The sequence below is a fragment of the Petromyzon marinus genome, chromosome 38, assembly GCF_048934315.1.
Source record: "Petromyzon marinus isolate PM22_M1 ecotype Great Lakes invasive population chromosome 38, UKy_Petmar_22M1.pri1.0, whole genome shotgun sequence".
Classification (NCBI taxonomy): Eukaryota; Metazoa; Chordata; class Hyperoartia; order Petromyzontiformes; family Petromyzontidae; genus Petromyzon; species Petromyzon marinus.
This window is the reverse complement of record NC_133704.1, coordinates 1,532,833-1,551,608: the sequence shown is the minus strand read 5'-3', so window position 1 is coordinate 1,551,608 and position 18,776 is coordinate 1,532,833. Positions and strand designations below refer to the sequence as shown.

The window sequence follows — 18,776 nt, the reverse complement described above, 5'->3', positions numbered from 1 at the left end:
TTTTGAGGTGAGAGGGGTCGATAATTTTTCGGAAACCTTTTATATCAACAATTTACCCTCCACTTTTTATAACTTTTTGGACTTCTGCAAGCCTCTTATAATTTTGTTGATGGACAAATGGACAAACGGCACACCGTGCTTTCACAATCGCTTAGTATTTGTGTATGTATATGTTGTTTTTAACAGACGCTTTGAAATATATTTTTTCCCCGGACAACGCCGGGTACTTCCCGCTAGTCACTGATAAATACAAAAAAAAATCTGCCACCATGTTTCCCCGTTCACGTCTTGCACTCACCATGAGTGAATTGTGAAAGTCAAACAGGTTTTTTCTGTTGACTTGATTGAGCATCCTGCTCAGAGAGACCTGCACCGAGTGCAACTTGGTCACGAGTGATGAGATGAGCGGTGTCAACTGCAGCCTTATGCAATGCTCATCCCAAGTGTTGGGCTGTGTCTGGATCTCGGCTCGCATGTTTGAGTACAGTTTCAGTTTTCCTTCGTACATCGCACAACTCGGACTCTTAGCTGCAACCCGCTGCAGCATTAGATTCTGGGGATAACGGGGAGTCAGAAATCAACAAACAGAAAGGAGCACTGACTGGTGAAAGTTATTCTCAGGGTTAATAAATAAAGAGCTCCGAGAGTCTGAATTTAAAATAAATAAATCGGCAGCTCATGACACAATAATCCTTTCAGACCACCTATTTCTTATTTTATCTCACTCCCTTGCTCAGTCTGTCCTATTCCCATTTCCGCCTTTGTATTTCTCTGAAACATGTGTTAAGTTATTGGAGCATTGAAAACTATTGTTGGCAATACAAGATTGTCTCAAACAAGCACTTCACACCTGGTCAAGTTTCCAAATTGTATTGAACTTCTTCCAGCTTATGAGGTACTTGTTGATATTGCGCAGAATCTGCTGCATCGTGAGGGAGATGAGATTGAGATGAAACAATATCTGAGGGTTCTGAGAGATGTCGTCGAAAAAGCTGAGAACTACAGGTTCGTCCTCATTGGCTACGAACTGAGGCGGTGTTTCGATGCATGTTCCATCCATCCAGCGTACAAAACTCTGTTGGGCCAGCAAAATTTTAAAATACACATCAATGAAAAATCTGATATAATTGAGCACTGCATGTACCAAAACTCTGACTACATTGCTTTTTTGGTTCAGTCACTAAGGTGTGTTAGGGTACCTTAGTTGAAGCCAGACAGTTTTTTGCTGAATTAAGGGCTAGAATATGGATATCATAAGGAAGAGGTTGCAACACCACGTTTGGTGACGATGGTATGGTATGTACAACAAATAATGGTTTTTCACTCTGTAAATTAGAATTACAGTTATTCAAATTTCTGCAAGAAAAAAATCAGCAAGAGTTATATATATTTAAAAATTCTTATAGAGAATAGTAGTTTTTACTCTTTCCCCATTATATACTTGGGTTTCTCTATGAAACCTAGCTATTACAAACATTCCAACATCTGAAAAAACATTCAATTGGCCAAACAGAATAATTCCCTTTCCTTGGAAGACAAAGCAATCATCATGAAACTATAAGAAAAGGTAAAGAATGATGACTGCACCTGAGCACCATACTTGTGAGCGCATCATAGATTCGTCTCTCCCAGTAAGTGTAATAATTGGCAAGCTGGGGAGACCTGCCCGTGCTGGTGAAGGCCACTAGGCCTTCCACCTTTACCAGCAGTGGGCTGATTGCCTGCACCTCTCTCAGCAGCAGCTCCACATCCCTCTGTCGCTCACACTCCATGGACTGAAAAAACTCCCTCGCACCTGCCACTCGGCACAGACGATCAACAAATCTATTCGGAAATTATCACAATATAATTTCTTAACTGTTCAATCTAGTACTGCTTGGTGACATGCAGATTTGATAGAGGCAGTATACCGGAGTGTAAAAGCACATGCAATTATTGCATTCATATTTATTACCCATGGTTGGTTACTTCATGACATTTTGATAAAATTATAGAACATCAGGTGTACCACTTCAAACTCTGGTTATATTGTGAAAAAGCAGTGGGCAAACAAAGACTGCATGCATCCAATAACATAGCAGTGTCTAAAAAAATGTACTGCAAGAACTGAACTGAAACAAGGGAGCTGGGAAGAACGGTTTAGGACGTTTCTCCCACTACTCTTAAGCTCTTTCACAAGTTGCTTTAGTTTTTACTTTAAACATGGTCCTGTATGACTCAAGCAATTTTCAGCAAATCAGATGTTTTTAATATATTGGCTGTAAAGGTACTTTTTCATAATTTTCTTAAATTTATATTTCTAGCATCATTATTATTATTAACGTGCTCGTGTCTGAGCACGTGTGTGCGAGAGGTCCCTTCGCATGCCCTATTACGTAAATGGCTCCTTCTTCTCCTTTGGAAATTTATGTTATGACGATTGTGAAGACTACATGTGAGTGAAATAAATTTTCACTTGTCACAACTAGAAATAAAGAACTCACATTTTATATAAAGCTTATATTTGTAGATATGTGGAAGAATGACACCAAGATATAGATATATAATCTGACAAAACATTTAAGTATCTCTGTAGGAAAAAAACATCACATTGGGAGAAACTAAAAAGCACAGTATGTACAAAAACACCTTATTCACTGCAGCTATACTCACTTGAAAGTTCCCCGTGCATTGAGGAAGGAATTCTACACAAGATTGCTGTCTCAATGGCTGTTAACTTGCATTCCATAAGGGAAGCATTTCTGTGCACTTGTGCTACAAGTTTTTCAAACTTGGTGATCGCTTGTCTCAAACGAGAGATGTAGTCTCTAACTCCTGTTAGAAAAGATAAGTGTTCATGAACAGTCAAAGTCACGTGAAAAAAATCAATCATGTCACATATTTGGGCAAAACTGATGGTTGCCATTACTGGGTCATCAGATAAAACCTACCTAGGGAGTTCCAAAATATTCTATTGAGCCCTGGCGACAAGATGCTTTGCAATTGATTAATCTGCTGGTCCAGGAGTTCAGATTCAGCTTCATTTATAGAGTTCAGCACGGCACGATAATGTTGTAAAGTCATTTTGAGGGCATCTTTATTCCTGAAATGTTGCAAATTAATTTAGGTTATGTATACAGAGTACAAACAGAAAAATGAGCACATGAATCAGGGAACAAACAGAAAGCAGAGCCATCGCTAAAAAGGATGATGACTACAAGTAATGGAATGGCAGCCAAAGTAGAGAATGTGCACAAGAGTATGCTCACGATGAAGATTGCAGAATGAGACTCAAATCACAACTTAGCTGTGTAGAAGTAGGAGTGGCATTGAGAGGTAAACGAGCAAAAGGGTAACTTTTATATGAATTATAAAATATTAATACAGTAATTATTTTTATATTAATACGTATTTAAAAAATATTATAAATATTGTGAAGAGCATACATTTTACTATTACACTTCTTAGGATCTAGTGTGAAATACAGAGGCTGAATAAATTACGTGTATTGCATTGATCAAAAGACCTAAACACTTCATTTATTTCATTATTAAAGGTACTCCAGCTAAGTGCAGAAAGAAAAACGAGGAAACCTGATGAGACTTTCCTCCAGCAGCACTGCATTGCAGGTCATCTCTGGGATGTGGAAACCAAGCTGGTTCAAACGCCTGGCCTCCATTATAACCTCCAGCAGCTCTGGAGCAAAGTTCACTTCAAAGTCCATCGATATGTTCTCATGTTTTCTCAAGAACAACTCCTGAGGACACCACAGAAACACAAATACAGGATATGTTATATTGTTACTGGGATACAGAGCCAGATCATTTGTTAGAACAACACATTCACAATTATTTACCATTTAATATTAGTGAGATGTGAATCAACCCATCATTATGAAGCCAACTGAAGAACCGGGAAGCTATAGATCGATATCACTCCTGTGCACGACCTATAAACTGCTGTAATGAATCATCCTCCAGAGAATCAGCCCCCTTGTTGAGTCAGTGACCCTGAAGAACAAGTGGGATTCTGGCCTGGACGTAGCTGCTGTGACAAAGTTTTCGCCTTTGCGATGCACATTGAGGCCGGATTACAGAAAAAATCCAAGACCGGCGCAGCCTTCATGGACTTGTCATCGGCCTACGACAGTCTGGATTAAGGGCTTGATGTTGAAGCTCACAAGGACCATTCCTTGACTCACACAATATGCCTGATAAGGATGATGCTGACTGCGGGTCTATATGTATATGCCGATGACCTTTCCCTAGCAATGCAAGCAACCACTTTCAACGAGATCGAAGCTACTCTGAACTAAGACCTAAACACCATGGGGGAATATTTCCGGAAATGGAGGCTAAAGTCAAATTCCCATAAAACAACAGTCACTGCATTTAATCTTGATAACAGGAGCACCAAGCACACTCTGAAAGTGACCTTCTGCGGCAACAATGTGTAACATGACCCCACTCCAACATATCTCAGAATGAAGCTGGACCGTATGCTAACCTTCCATGACCACTTGAAAAAGATAGCTGCCAAGACAAAAACACGGGTTAAACTGGTCCAGAAACTGGCAACCACCAGCTTGGGAGCATGAGCACCAGCGCTACGTACATCAACAATGGCCCTTGAGTACTCTGTAGCCAAACATTGTGCACCAGTATGGACAAAAGTAGTCACACTCGACTTGTCGATGTCCAACTGAACAATTTCAATGCGGTGTATCACTGGAACCCTCAAGTCGATCCCAACACTGTGGCTGCCCGTGCTATCACACATCTCTCCCCTACCCAGCCGCCACAAAACTGCAACCCTACAGGAAGTCCTGCAAATCGAGGAAAATAGTTACCTTCCCATTTATCAGGACCTCAACAACGTACCTCGTCATTGCTTGAAGTCATGAAAGCCATTTTGGACCCATGCACTTAACCATCAACAATGCAAATTCAACCCTAATGAAGCCTGGAGAGCTGAATGGAGTTTAAAAGAACTCACAAACAAACACCTTGTGAAAAACCCAACACAGATCCCTGGGTGTGATCTTCCATGAAGCTCATGGTCCACCCAAAACCACATCTGCACAAATCATGGCAGATGTTCATAATTGATGCACAAAAGGAAACACTTTAACTCTCTAGTGTGTGACTGTGGTCATCCAGAACAGACCATCTAACCTATAAAAGGCATTTTTTGTCTGTCTGTCTGTCCGTCTGTCCGTCCGTCTGTGTACGCTCGCTTGCGAGGGATTTGGCTCTCGGACCGCGGGGTTCGCGTAGAAAAAAATATTCCTGGGCGACACGCCCCAAGCCCCCTGCTTGGCATAGGTTATTCCATTTTGCCATCCGTCACCTTTAAAGTGGTTTAATTAACGATTTAGTGTGATTTATCTTTATTTATTCATTTACTTTTGCCGCCCGGCTCGCTGCTGCGCATGCGCGAAACGCCGACACGAGTTTCCCTTTGCAACGCACTCACGCCGTTGCCACAGGGTGGACGCCATTTCTCATTCCCGTTCAAAATGCAAAAAATTTACACGCAACGCTGAGGTAAATTCATCAAAGTGTCACGTCCTCTTCTCTCCCCCTCCACCCCAATGTGTGCACTTACTATTATAGGGTCGGTAGATACTAAAATTATAGAAATTAAATAGGATTATTGTAGCGCAGGGGGGGTAGCGGCCCAGCCCATAGCCTCGGCCGGCCGGGCAATCTAGGCGAGGCCGGAGGCTCTGCACGGGACTAGGCCTCGTCACGGCAATCTGTCATGTGAGTACTTTATGCTATACAGTCGATATATACTGCTACTAGTGGGGAAATATATATTTTAAAACGTCTTAAAACTTAAAAACATAATATACAAATAAAGCGACGACGCGCAACAAAAACATCCTAGAAAAACCAGAAAATCTTTAAAAAAAACGTATTACAACGATGCAAGTCAAACAATACCAATCATAATATAGATTAACCATGTTTTCTAAATCACCAAAATACAGCTTCAAAAACAATGTAACAGTAATTATAGGAACTGTGATTCTCATTTAACAATAAACAATATAAATAACATGTACGACCAAACTAGCAGCCATAGCTGGCAGCATGACACTCCCAGTGTATGATGTGTGAGTGAGTCAATGGTAGTGTGAGTGAGTGTATGATGAGTGAGTCAGTGGTAGTGTGAGTGAGTGTATGATGAGTCAATGGGTCAGTGGCTGTATGAGTGAGTGTATGATGTGTGAGTGAGTCAGCGTATGAGTGGGTCAGCGTATGATGAGTAAGTGTATGATGTGTGAGTGACTCAGCGTATGACGAGTGGGTCAGTGTATGATGTGTGAGTGACTCAGCGTATAATCACTGCTGTAATCATAGCAGGTACCACCAAAGTCAGTATGCACTGCTGTAATCATAGCAGGTACCACAACAGCAGTATGCACTTCTGTAATCATAGCAGGTACCACCACAGTCAGTATGCACTGCTGTCGTGATAGCAGGTACCACCACAGTCGGTATACACTGCTGTAGTGATAGCAGGTACCACCACAGTATGCACTGCTGTAATCATAGCAGGTACCACCGTCGGTATGCATTGCTGTAATAATAGCAGGTACCCCCACACTATGCACTGCTGTAATCATAGCAGGTACCACCACAGTCAGTATGCACTGCTGTAATCATAGCAGGTACCACCACAGCAGTATGCACTACTGTAATCATAGCAGGAACCACCACAGCAGTATGCACTGCTGTAATCATAGCAGGTACCACCAGTCAGTATGCACAGCTGTAATCATAGCAGGTACCACCACAGCAGTATGCACTGCTGTAATCATAGCAGGTACGACCACAGTCGGTATGCACTGCTGTAATCATAGCAGGTACCACCACAGTCAGTATGCACTGCTGTAGTGATAGCAGGTACCACCACAGTCAGCATGCAATGCTGGAGTGAAAGCAGGATACCACCACGGTCAACATGCAATGCTGTAGTCATAGCAAGTACCACCAATCAGTATGCACTGCTGTAATCATAGCACGTACCACCACAGTATGCACTGCTGTAATCATAGCAGGTACCACAGCAGTATGCACTGCTGTAATAGCAGGTACCACCACAATATGCACTGCTGTAATCATAGCAGGTTCCACCACAGTATGCACTGATGTAATCATAGCAGGTACCACCACTGTCAGTATGCACTGCTGTAGTGATAGCAGGTACCACCTCAGTCGGTATGCACTGCTGTAGTGATAGCAGATACTGCTATCGAGTTGGTAGATACTACTATATAGAGTTAGAAGATACTAAAACAGTCAGTATATACCACTACAGTCAATACTGCTACAGTCAGTATATACTACGATACAGTCAGTACATACTACTACGGTGAGTAGCTACTGGAGTCAGTAGATACTACTATAGAGTGAGTAGATACTGCTATAGAGTTAGTAGTTACTACTATAGTCAGTGGATACTACTATAGAGTCAGCAGATATTAATGTAGAGTAGTGGAGGACGTCATGTCACTCAGGGGGGTGAAAAGGGATGACGTCAGAGGTTACGGGGGATATATAAGGTGGAACCCGTGACGTAGAGAGGGTCGTCGCGAAGGGCCAGGAACGGAGAGAGTTAGGGAGTCGGGGTCGAGGGTAGGGGGAATCAGCGCCAGGCGAGAGTGACTACTTCACCCGGCCGACCGAGTTTGATGATCCCTCGGTAGGTGCTGGGGGGGGGGAGATCACGTATAGCCTGGGTAGAGCTAGGGACCTCCCAGTACCCTTTCCCCTGGGGAGATATTAGGGTTGCCACCTGTTGGGCGTAAGCCTTTAATAAGTTACCGACAGTAGCCCTTAATAAACCTTGCCATCAGCCCCTACTAAAGAACCGTGTCAGTGTCGTCAGTTGCACCTCAACACTACTATACAGTTAGTCGTTACTACTATAGAGTCGGTAGATACTACTGTAGGCCCAGTAAATACTACTACGGTCATAAGTTACTGCTACAATCAGCAAATACTACTACACAGTCAGTAGCTACTACTGGCTCAGTAGATACTACTGTACAGTCAGTAGATACAACTACAGAGTCAAGAGATACTACTTACACTGTTGTATGTAGGGTGTGTAGGTTTAGATACCTACGCGGGGGTAAATATATTTTGTGAGGGGTGGGGGGGGTGGTGGACAATTTTCGGAAACCTTTTACATTAACTATTTACCCCACACTTTCTATAACTTTTTGGACTTGTGCAAGTCTCTTATAATTTTGTTGGAGAAATGGACAAACGGCGCACCGGGCTTTCACAATACCTTAGTATCTGTGTATGTATATGTACGGCTTTTAAGAGAAGTTTTGAAATATATCTTTTACCCGGGCAACGCCGGGTACTTACCGCTAGTATAATATATAACGACGCAACGCCCGATTCAAAAATACGGAGTAGGCATCACAGCAATACACTCCACTACACCTGGCACAGCTATCTGGCTTGAACACCTGAATGTGAAATTGTAGTTGTTGCTCTGCATCTACATCAGCAGTTAGAAAGATGATACATCAAATATTTGCTTAAACTTTGAAATCAGCCAAAAAACGTCTGTTTTAGTATTATTTATCGAACATTCAATAAAGGAAAATCAAAGGGAGAGGAAGTAACAAAGCATTCAGAAAAGTTACACCCAGATTGTTCCTGCCGTGTAAGCATATACTGAACACCCATCCCCAGGGAACAGTCCCATCATCAGAGAGAGGAGAAATAATACAGTAAATTGTATTATTCTGGGGCAAAGCAATTCGCTTCTGAAGAGGGCTCTTAGCACTGTTTGTACAGCATATTCTCTTTTTCGCATTGCGAGAAGTGCCCAGATGCTTTACAGATACTTTTTCGGCATTGTATGAATCCACAAACATTTTACTTTTATTTACTATGATCCTTCCAATATGGGAGCATGGGAAGTCTGCCCATGACACAGCAAATCTGAAGCAGTCTTTGTTATTTAATAAGCGGTACAGGGGATGGAAGCCTTAAGAGACAAACTAGCGTGGAATAAGTGTTAAACGAGAGCGGAATATTCACATTCTCAACATACAGTATCGGCACAAAGAAGTGGGCTCATGTTTGCTAAACCGAATGGGTGCGTCTGAGAAACATCTGGCTCATCACCTTCGACAGTCCTAAACCAACGTTGAAGATTTCACATTCTTGAAACAGAGATCAATCTCTTACATTCTCTCAAAGTGGTACTTATTTGTATCAACTCTGGTGGGATGTTGGGATTAGTCAACCCTAACAATGACTTATCCATACTTTTCCTATTTCAATTAAAACAGCATAATATAAATATAGAATGATGTATAGTATATGAATACATTACAATTGATTTAAGTATAAATACTATACCTATAAAGTATTTTAAAATATATTCACTTACAGTAGCTAGTGAGTTACTTGCAGGATTAATGTAGTCATCCATTGCAGAAAGCTTGAGATTGCCCTGTGAATCCACGAGCCTCAACAGGCTTTTGTGCAGGTAAGACAACAGAACAGATTCCACCTCTTTTGTCCAGTTGGCATATTTCTTCTCCTCATATTTTTTCAATTGCATTCCCACTTCTAGATACTTTGCTTTAGTCTGTAACATACCAACATAACTGTTAATGTTGCCTTCATTGCTCACAATTTTGTTCCCAGATAGCTATTTATAAATATACACTACAGAATCATTATTAGCATCACTGTGAACAAAAATGAATAAGCAAATAATGCCTCCTTCCCATATCTGTCCCTCCCCATAAAAATATGAAAGTATTTTTTCACATCCCATTAAGCAAGTGGTCCCCAATCTTTTTGGCACCAGGGACCAGTTTCGTTTGTTTTTTACTTATTTTGGCTAGGGTTAGCTTGTGGGCTTACCAAAACTGTGACTGAGAAAAGTACGCAGTGCGGGAAAGAGGCGCGGATGTAAATGGTACGTAAAATAATGGGCAGGCCACGCGCGGACTCACCGCTCACCTACTGTTGTGCGGCCCGGGTTGGGGACCCCTGCTCCACACAGCATTCTGAGAGTACGGTATTTGTTTAGCAGTACTGGTTTCCACATTCAGTGTCTCATGACGGGCCAAGCATGCTTAAGCCAATGCCAGTTGTTTATATGTAAGGACCCTAAGATATGGGTCCAAACTCGATGCAGAAATATATAATTGTTAACTCAAAAAATAATTAACGTCGTTGTGGAGAATAAAAGTAATTTAACTCGTGACAAATATGGGAAGAAGGCATATGGAGTGTTTAATTTATTGCATTACTTTCATTTTAATGGAGCTGCTTTTGGGGAATCCGAGTCTACTCAGAATGGTTTACGTCCATTACATGATACACCATGCATGACAATACATTTACATGTAGTTCTCCCCTCTTAAATATCTTGTATCTCAGCAGTGCTGACCCAAATTGCAACTACAAAACCCTGGAATGTTAACGAAACTATTGCCATGACTGCAAACTTCTAGATTGACGCACAGCTCTGCCGATTTCCGTGTCCATCACATGTGGAGAGCTCAGGAAATGTGTGATGGGATCCTTGATACGCAGAAATAGCATACGAGCCCAGCTGATGGCTCCAGCCACCGGCGGTTGGCTCTTGCCAATCGGTGGCTTCTCATGAGACTTCATAAATATTTCCTGCACTGTTGCCACCTGAAAAAAAGATTTTCTAAGATTTGTTTAAATGCTTAACAGGTGGTTTGGTGTGATTTGTCATCTTAGATGTCCTGTTTTTGTCATAAGCAGTGGCTTTTTTAAACATTTGTTACAGAACCAGCCAACCTCCTGTTGTTTATACCCACAGAATTTCTCCATTAATGCACAGACCAGTTAATAATTGGTTAAGACCAGCAAATATGGACCGCTGGCACACACATAATTATTCCATTAAACTCAACTTCATTATAGTACTACAAATAGGAAATGAAGCACAATTAAATCTCACCAAACCAAAGCAATAAAATGTCATGAACACAACAATTCTTTGAAGGCTAGATTTTTTTTAAAGAGCATGTATATTCCCACAATACTACTGTAGATCACTGCTATTACTTTAGATACAGTTTAAACATGGTAAAAGTTCACATTTTAACACAGCATAAGTAAAACAAGTACCTCTTTGCAGTACCGTAAGAGCACTTCATTAACTTTGTCCATCAACAGTGAGCTGATTTTCTCTCCCATTTGAATGTTCTTAAACTTCAATAGCATTTTAAATGCATCAGCAGAACGTAGGTGTTTGAATGCATCATTGATTAACGTCACAGCCGTCTCTTCGATATCCTTTAATTAAAGATCAACATATAAATACATATTTTTTTTATAAAGTGCATAAATCTCTTTCATTTGTTGTAAAAAATGTGCAAACAGGTCAATCAATTTTGAGTTGTATCAACAATAATGTAGGCTTATACATTATCAATATTGTCCTTTCATGAACAAGGAGTTTCTCTTGGCATTCCTATTTCCTCTCATGTACAAAAATACTCAATATGGAATTAGTCAAACGTTTTTGTAAGGGCTTTCAAACTGAGTTTAGAATGTCCTGGGTAAATAAAAACCCTGTATTTGCATTACCAATATTTTCCTGGGATAGAGAATAGAAAAATAAACACAATGAAAATTTAAAATTATGTTTACAATAAATTATGTCAACAGTTGCATCTTTACACACCTGCTTGAAACCAGTAATTAATCCATTCCACGATTTTGCATGCTGGACATTGAATGGGTTGAAAAGTATGCTCGTAAATGGCTCAATGAGCTGGTCAGTCTTCTTTTGTACATCATCGATATACCACAAAATCCCAGTTATGGACTTCAACTCTGGCCCAAAATCTGCATAAAATTCTTCCAGAATCTAAGTAAAAATATATTTGTATCACAAGACATCCAAAAACAACTCATTGTGTGTAAATTATATTTACCCAAAATTCCAAAGAATGATAAATTCTTCATATGAAGTAGCACCTTCATATCTACACTCGATTTAAAGAGAACACCTAATAAATAGGATTAAGTTGTAGCTGCATAAACAGGCTAAGCTGCATATCTTGGGTTGTCCAATGTCGATTTGGAGATTTGAGTGCAATTGTGATGCTCAAACATATTTCCTTTTCGTGGTATCACCAAATTGCACCCACATTACATGACTTATGTTACCAAAATGTGCAGTAGTAACATGCTTCAACCAACACGTTTTCTAGCTTGAGTTGTATTATTACAGCACTGTGCAGCTACAAAGTGGGGAATCCACGTAACCTCAACACCACCACGCTGAAGTGCGATCAAACACTGCAGCTACATTCCAAGATGAGAATCCTACCTGCATGTAATACATCGTAACATGCGATGCATGATACAGTGTTAAACAACATATATCTCAGCACCAGGAGTTAATTTCTCATTGAATATCTTCCGGGCTGCTGGTCGACTGGAGTAGCCACGTGGCTTGTTGCCCAAGCCAAGCGTATACTGGATGTGGTGTCCAGGGTGCATATAATAAGCTCTGCTATGCACACAGAGGGTCATATAAAACCCATAAGTGGTGGCACAATGCCCTCAAGCTGAGAATTGGATGTGATTTTAAACAGCTTTCTTTTAACATGCATATAATGTACTGCATTGCTGTGAATCAATATATTGTATTTCAGGAAAATTGCATCCATTTGTTTTTTTATTTAACATATACCTTTGGTTTCATGCCAGAGAAATGTAAAAATGAAGACTAGTACTCAACAAATGTCTGCATGGATTGTTTAGGGTTGTATAAAACACCCAATCCGCAGAATGTGTTCATTGTACAAAGCATACGTTTGTACCTGCGCAATGTCATAAAGGTCCTGGCATATGCCAGTCATGTAGTCAGTCTTCTGAAATAGACACTTTTTGTCAAACACCCAGTACTCACACCTGCCCGATGCCTCAATGGCAGCACAGGCTTCCAGGTAACACTCTTTCCACCGGACCAACATTCTCTTCGCTTCTTTTGTCTGCCTCATGACCACCATGGGACTATTCCTGAACAGGAAAAATAATTAGGTCATATTTAAAAAATATATTTTTTTAAGTTCTCTACATATTTGTTGCGATTCTCATTTGGCTGGAGATTATGCTAGCTTGTAATAAGTCTACATTAGCAGGCTATAACATGTTATGGATTTTCATTTTGTAAAATAATTTTACTTGCAATTTTATAAATCACAATAATGTATTTTCTACTTGGTAAAGGCCTCCCCACGCTATGTCGGTCATGGGGATTATTTGACTATATTTCATCATACTGTTCACCCCTTTTATGTGTATATATATTTAAACTACTACCAATGACATTTAGAATTTAACACAGAGTTGTACACGAGATGAACGCACTTAAACAGCGAGCGGACGTCAATGATGCAGCAGACACGCTCTGCTATCTCCCAAGCGATGCGCTGCATGAGTGGCCCCATGCGCTCGCTCGTGTTGTAGTGATGTGAGATGGTCCACACTACGCGCAGCCCCATCATCATCGACGGCAGGGTGTCAGTGACAACCCTAAAGCTTGTACCTTGGGAGAGTGTCTGACAAAATCGTGGCATAGCAGCATATTTCAGCATATTTATACTATATTGACACCTATGACTCCCTAACCCATAACACCTACGACTCTATCCCCAAGTTCAGATTATGCACTGAAATCATCGCGAGCGGTCTGTATATCAGTTTAACACGTAGGCTTTCGCGACCAATATTATTCATAATAAAGGTTTTTGGGTTGGATCACGTAAGTATAAATGTGTTGTAACCCTCCACCACCCGACACAGCCAGTAAGGTTAGTCACGTACACAATGCGCAAATTATTTACTACTTCAGCCGACCTATGTGTTGGACAGTAAATCCACAACATTTAAAATATTGATGTTTCGCTGGTAATTACATCCAGCATCATCGGCGATTTGGCAAATTCAGTGAAACGTCGTATTCAAATTGTAAATGTTGTGGATTTACTCTCCAACACACCGATGGGCTGAATAACTATTTGTCGACTTGTTCACGTGACAAAACCTTACTGGCTGTGTCAGGTGGTGGAGGGTTACGACACATTTTTACTTACGCAATCTAACCCAAAAAACCTTTATTATGGTCTGTATATATTTCACTTCACTCGGGAAAGCATGTCTCCTATGCTAACCTCACTGCACAACTTCTCTCCGGTACCTCCTCTGGTACGCATGTCCTCTCTACACAGCTAAAACTACTCACCTCTCCTCCATATTAGCTAGTAGGTATCTACCCTTCACTCAGATAGGGTTAATATCTCCGCTTGCATCTTTCGCACAGCAATCTTGAACGAGCTATCAACCAAGTTTCCCTTGTAGGTCCCCCAGCACACCCATCCGTTTCTTGCACACTGCTATCCCCCATCTCCCTCCCCTTGTTCACATCCCCAGAAGTTCACCCTCTTTTACACTTGCCCTATCTTTCTAACTTATCTGACCAACATTTGTCTCCCACTGATCTCTCTCTTATCCTTTCACGGAGTTACCGTTTAACAACACTATTTAAAGTTACTTCCAGTCCTGACTCAAAATAATAATAAATGTATATCTTATACAAGTCATCGGCTGCACGGCATTCTGGGAGTGCATAATTTCAGTAGCACTGATTAAATATCAGTAAACTCTGCACCAGTTTCCAGTGTAAAGCGTGCTTTACTCAATGCTGGTAAACTGTCAATGTTACATGTATGGGTTGTAGTTCGACGCAATATTATAGAATACATAACTTAATATAATCATGAGCGTCATTGTGAATACAAATTACAAAATAATAAAGTCTATGTCGTGTTCTAGCCATGATGTAGCTTCCCTCTGCTACATGCTGCAGGTGCCACGCTCCCCCATACAATTATATTAAATCCACGATTGACTTGGATGGAGGTCATTGCAATTCCACATTTTTCTCATTAAGAAGCCTTTATGGTGACCCGTCTTTTTTTGGCCCAACTGCTGCAAGGCTAACCCATGACAGATGAATAAATTGAGAATCAATTTAAATAATGAAGGAATTACACTTGAACTGCAGCTTGATACCAGTACCTTGAAGTATCTTTCCAGTGCGGACAAAAACCGGACGTTGTCCTTGGCCTCTACTTGCAGCTCATGAAGCTTGGAGGTGGCGAGCTCAAATGTCTGTACTGCCACAGGATCAACTTTGGCGACCAATGCCAGTGTCTCCAGCACAGCCGGAAGTTTCAGCTGTTCTGCTAGTGCTTCGAGCACAGTCCTACGTTCTCGCCAGAAGTCTATCTCCGCCAGTGGTCCTTTATCCTGATGACATGCACAACTATTGGAAACTGAAAACCTCGTGAGATTTATACACCATTAAGTCAATAATTCAATTTAAAACGAAGGGTGTGGGAGTGTTGACCACAAGTTGACAAGCTTTGTTTTACCAGTGCTCAACATACCTGTGGAATCTTTTCCAGTTCTACCTCGACAGTTCTCATGGTCTGGATCTGCCAGTCTGTCAGACATTTTTGGACCATACCAAGATTTGCAGAGTCTCTTAATAAAGCACGCCAGTTCTCTGGAATCGTCAATGTTATATTTCCTGCAAATGTTTCACAAACATTTCAACAAAGGCACAATTCCATCATGACACAAATTTTTAGTATATTCAAAAATAAATTTAAAGCCAAACTACAGAGTATTTCAAACATGTATTTTACAACGACAAATGAAGGCTCTCCATGTCTGCAATATTCTCACCTGCAAATTGCTGATTGGCACGATGGACAAAGTCAACAAATGTATGTAAGCCGAAAAGAAATGCGTCACGCATTAGCTGCGGGTTCCTCGCAATAACCTTATTTTTGCCTAACTGTTCAGTGGAGGACAGAGGCTCGGCAATGCCCTTCTCTTCTGAGCCATTAGAGGATGACAGTTGCTGACGAGGCGATAGGCTTGCTGCTCCCATTGGTATACTGTCGTTGGGAGGCACTGTAATTCCTTTGTGCCGACCATACGCGAGCAATGGCACATACATCTGTGACCCATCACATCACGTCAATGTTTTGTTACAAATTAGTGTCATCATGGCCGTAAATTATTGTGGATTACATTTGTATTTGCAACAAACGATTGATTCATAGTTCATGATGTTACAGTAATACCTGGGAAAGCACTTGTTCCAATACACCTAGCAGAGGTCCACAGCAGAGTCCAAATTCCAGGAATTGTGGCAGGAGTTTATTTGTTTCCGAAAAAGTGACAGGCGTTGGGATTAACTCTGTCCAGATGGATATATAAATTCAGTTAAACAATTTCACATGCTTGGGATATTTTGAAACTCATGCGACCACTATTTATGGCAGGCACGAGTCAAACGTGACATGCATTGAGTAACCAGCATATGTAAAATTTTACGAAATTAATATGAATATAAATACAGTAACATCATGTATTTAGACAAATGGATATATAACCACCTCTTGTGTTTCGTAGAAAATATAAGCCCTGGCCAATGTAGTTCTCAGGTAGGTGACCATAGCTGATATGCAAGACCTCAGATTCCTTCATTCACACAAAAACCCCATCACAAATGATTAAATGCAGTGTTCAGTGTTATAATACGTTTTGTACATTATTCAAAATAAAACACTTGTACGTACATTGTTACATGATATATAGAATACCAAGTGTTGTGACACTTGAATAATCACGTGAATAGCTGAGTTGCAGCAATGCTGTGATGAGTACATGACGGTACTTTCCACGCAAGGCCACAATGGGTATGCATCTGGCCTGGCAAAAAAATCCGAACCACCACTTATTGGGCATCTGTGATTTCTCGATGATAAATTCTGATTACAGAAACATTACAGCATTTTAAGAAAATGTATTAGAAAGTGGTAGGTAACAGTGATTAGAATCGACCCCTCATCACTTGCAGACCATTGAAACGCGTCTAGAGTTCACAATAAACCACGGGGCCCTCTCTTCTCATCTCTTGTATGAGGGTGGCAAAATCAACAAGGGTGATTCCAATGGGCAGGTGCAAAACCCTCACCACATCCGTATTTGTTTCTGGAATAAAAGGCACAAGAATTTTAAGTTTATTTTACATTCAGCTATTTTCAGTAAATACAACACTTTTTTCTGAGTAAATATCACGTTTGTGGAATTTTCTCTGGCGGAAACAAAAATACTCACATTTCACAATGACGCCACCAGGTATTGATATAATTAAGTGTAGTACAGTGATTGGTAGATTCAAATGTAGCACAGTACTGTATTGTGTATATTTATAAATACCAAGTATGCGACTTTGCTTTAACACATACGAATTGTATTTCAAATATACACGCCATGAACATATACACTATAACATGGTTATTGGAGTTGTGGAAAACGATTGTTTTTGCAAGACAATCTAAACTACGCCACTTCGGCATCTTCCCATTATCTTGCAAAGATTCGTCACGGAAAGTGTTGGTGGTGATCCCTACAGTGCTTCCCTTATCGCGAATCTTACACAGATATAAGGTGAGCCGAGCGGCAAAACATGTTACATGAGCGTTCGGGTGCAGATTAAAGTTACTCGCGCGCATCTGCTCACCCACCCCTGTCACAATGACACGACGAAGATGTCTGTGTGTGAATGAAGACGAGAGCTCAGCACTGGTGTCCCTCTCACCCTGCTGCCGTCCCAAAGCCTCTGTCGCACGGTCCACGTAGAACCACAGCACCCGGGGCGGGTCGTCCGGATCGTCCGCCTCGCCGGCGAGGAGGCGCCACACGGAGGCGCGGTGTCCCTCATCCTCCACCAGCCGGTCGAAGCGACTGGCGGTGCTGAGCAGGGACGAGACCCTGGCCCTCAACCACGACACGCGCAGATCGGGACAGGACGACATGGCTACACGTCGTCGTTGTTGTTGTTGTCGTCGTTGTTGTTGGGAGGCGATGGAGATTGATTTTGGCTTCTCGACGCGAAGCTGCCGCCGATGGTTTGGCGGCACCGCCAAACGAGTTCCTGGAGGTGGAGGAGTCTCTAGTCGCGCGAAGCGAATCTAACACAAGATTCTCACTACTTACACCTCTTAAGATCTGGAGTGTTTACATTTGTTAAGGGTGGATTTATTTCCCTCAAATTTGAGATTATAATTTGTCTACAACATTCACTCGAAGTGGAAGGCACCAAAAACCTTACAGTAACCGCACGTAACTATAATGTAATTGTACAATTAACCGAATCCCCATGAGACGGGCAATTGCTTTACGCGTCTATAGGTTATTTTAGTTGATCTTACTTCTGCGTCTCTCGATTTCCTCAAATGTAAGATTTAATTTAAATTAATATCCACCCGACATTTACTTTTGGCAACAGAATTCTATAATTTGAAGAGATTTTAGAATACCGTATTGGTGTATTGCACTGTGATATCCACGTCTTTTCTAAGTTACTTCAGTTTAATAAAATTACTTCTAATAAGTTACTCCTCAAATCTTACGTGAGCTTTTAAAACATTTGAACGTGCATTTTTCATACACTGAGGTAAATTAACGAAAAACGTAGGCGTGAGGTAAATTATTTCAACGTTACGTTTTAATCGATTTAGTTTTCACGATTTGGGGTTTATTCCACCCACCCCCAACAATGAAACGTTTAAGGAGAAATATAAACGTTAATAAAAACGTTTAAAACGTTTAAATGTTTGTGGCTGTTGCGTGAACGTGCGATAACAAACGGACCGCGCCAGAATCGACAACCAG

At 41.1% G+C, this 18,776-nt stretch overlaps 1 protein-coding gene across 1 annotated transcript in view; it reads right to left on the bottom strand.

Annotated features, from left to right (window-relative positions):
- The window catches only part of LOC116950280 (dynein axonemal heavy chain 10-like), an 88,211-nt gene extending 69,489 nt beyond the window's left edge, over positions 1-18,722 (bottom strand). The window contains 19 exon segments of the mRNA XM_076072488.1: positions 299-553; positions 851-1,075; positions 1,200-1,356; positions 1,588-1,795; positions 2,653-2,814; positions 2,931-3,082; positions 3,573-3,736; positions 9,409-9,609; positions 10,497-10,673; positions 11,136-11,303; positions 11,695-11,880; positions 12,842-13,040; positions 13,392-13,582; positions 15,102-15,332; positions 15,473-15,615; positions 15,774-16,050; positions 16,178-16,293; positions 16,493-17,090; positions 17,701-18,722. Coding sequence (XP_075928603.1) covers positions 299-553; positions 851-1,075; positions 1,200-1,356; positions 1,588-1,795; positions 2,653-2,814; positions 2,931-3,082; positions 3,573-3,736; positions 9,409-9,609; positions 10,497-10,673; positions 11,136-11,303; positions 11,695-11,880; positions 12,842-13,040; positions 13,392-13,582; positions 15,102-15,332; positions 15,473-15,615; positions 15,774-16,050; positions 16,178-16,293; positions 16,493-16,583 — 3,303 coding nt within the window. The 5' untranslated portion in view covers positions 16,584-17,090; positions 17,701-18,722.
- Between the last annotated feature and the right edge of the window lie 54 nt (positions 18,723-18,776).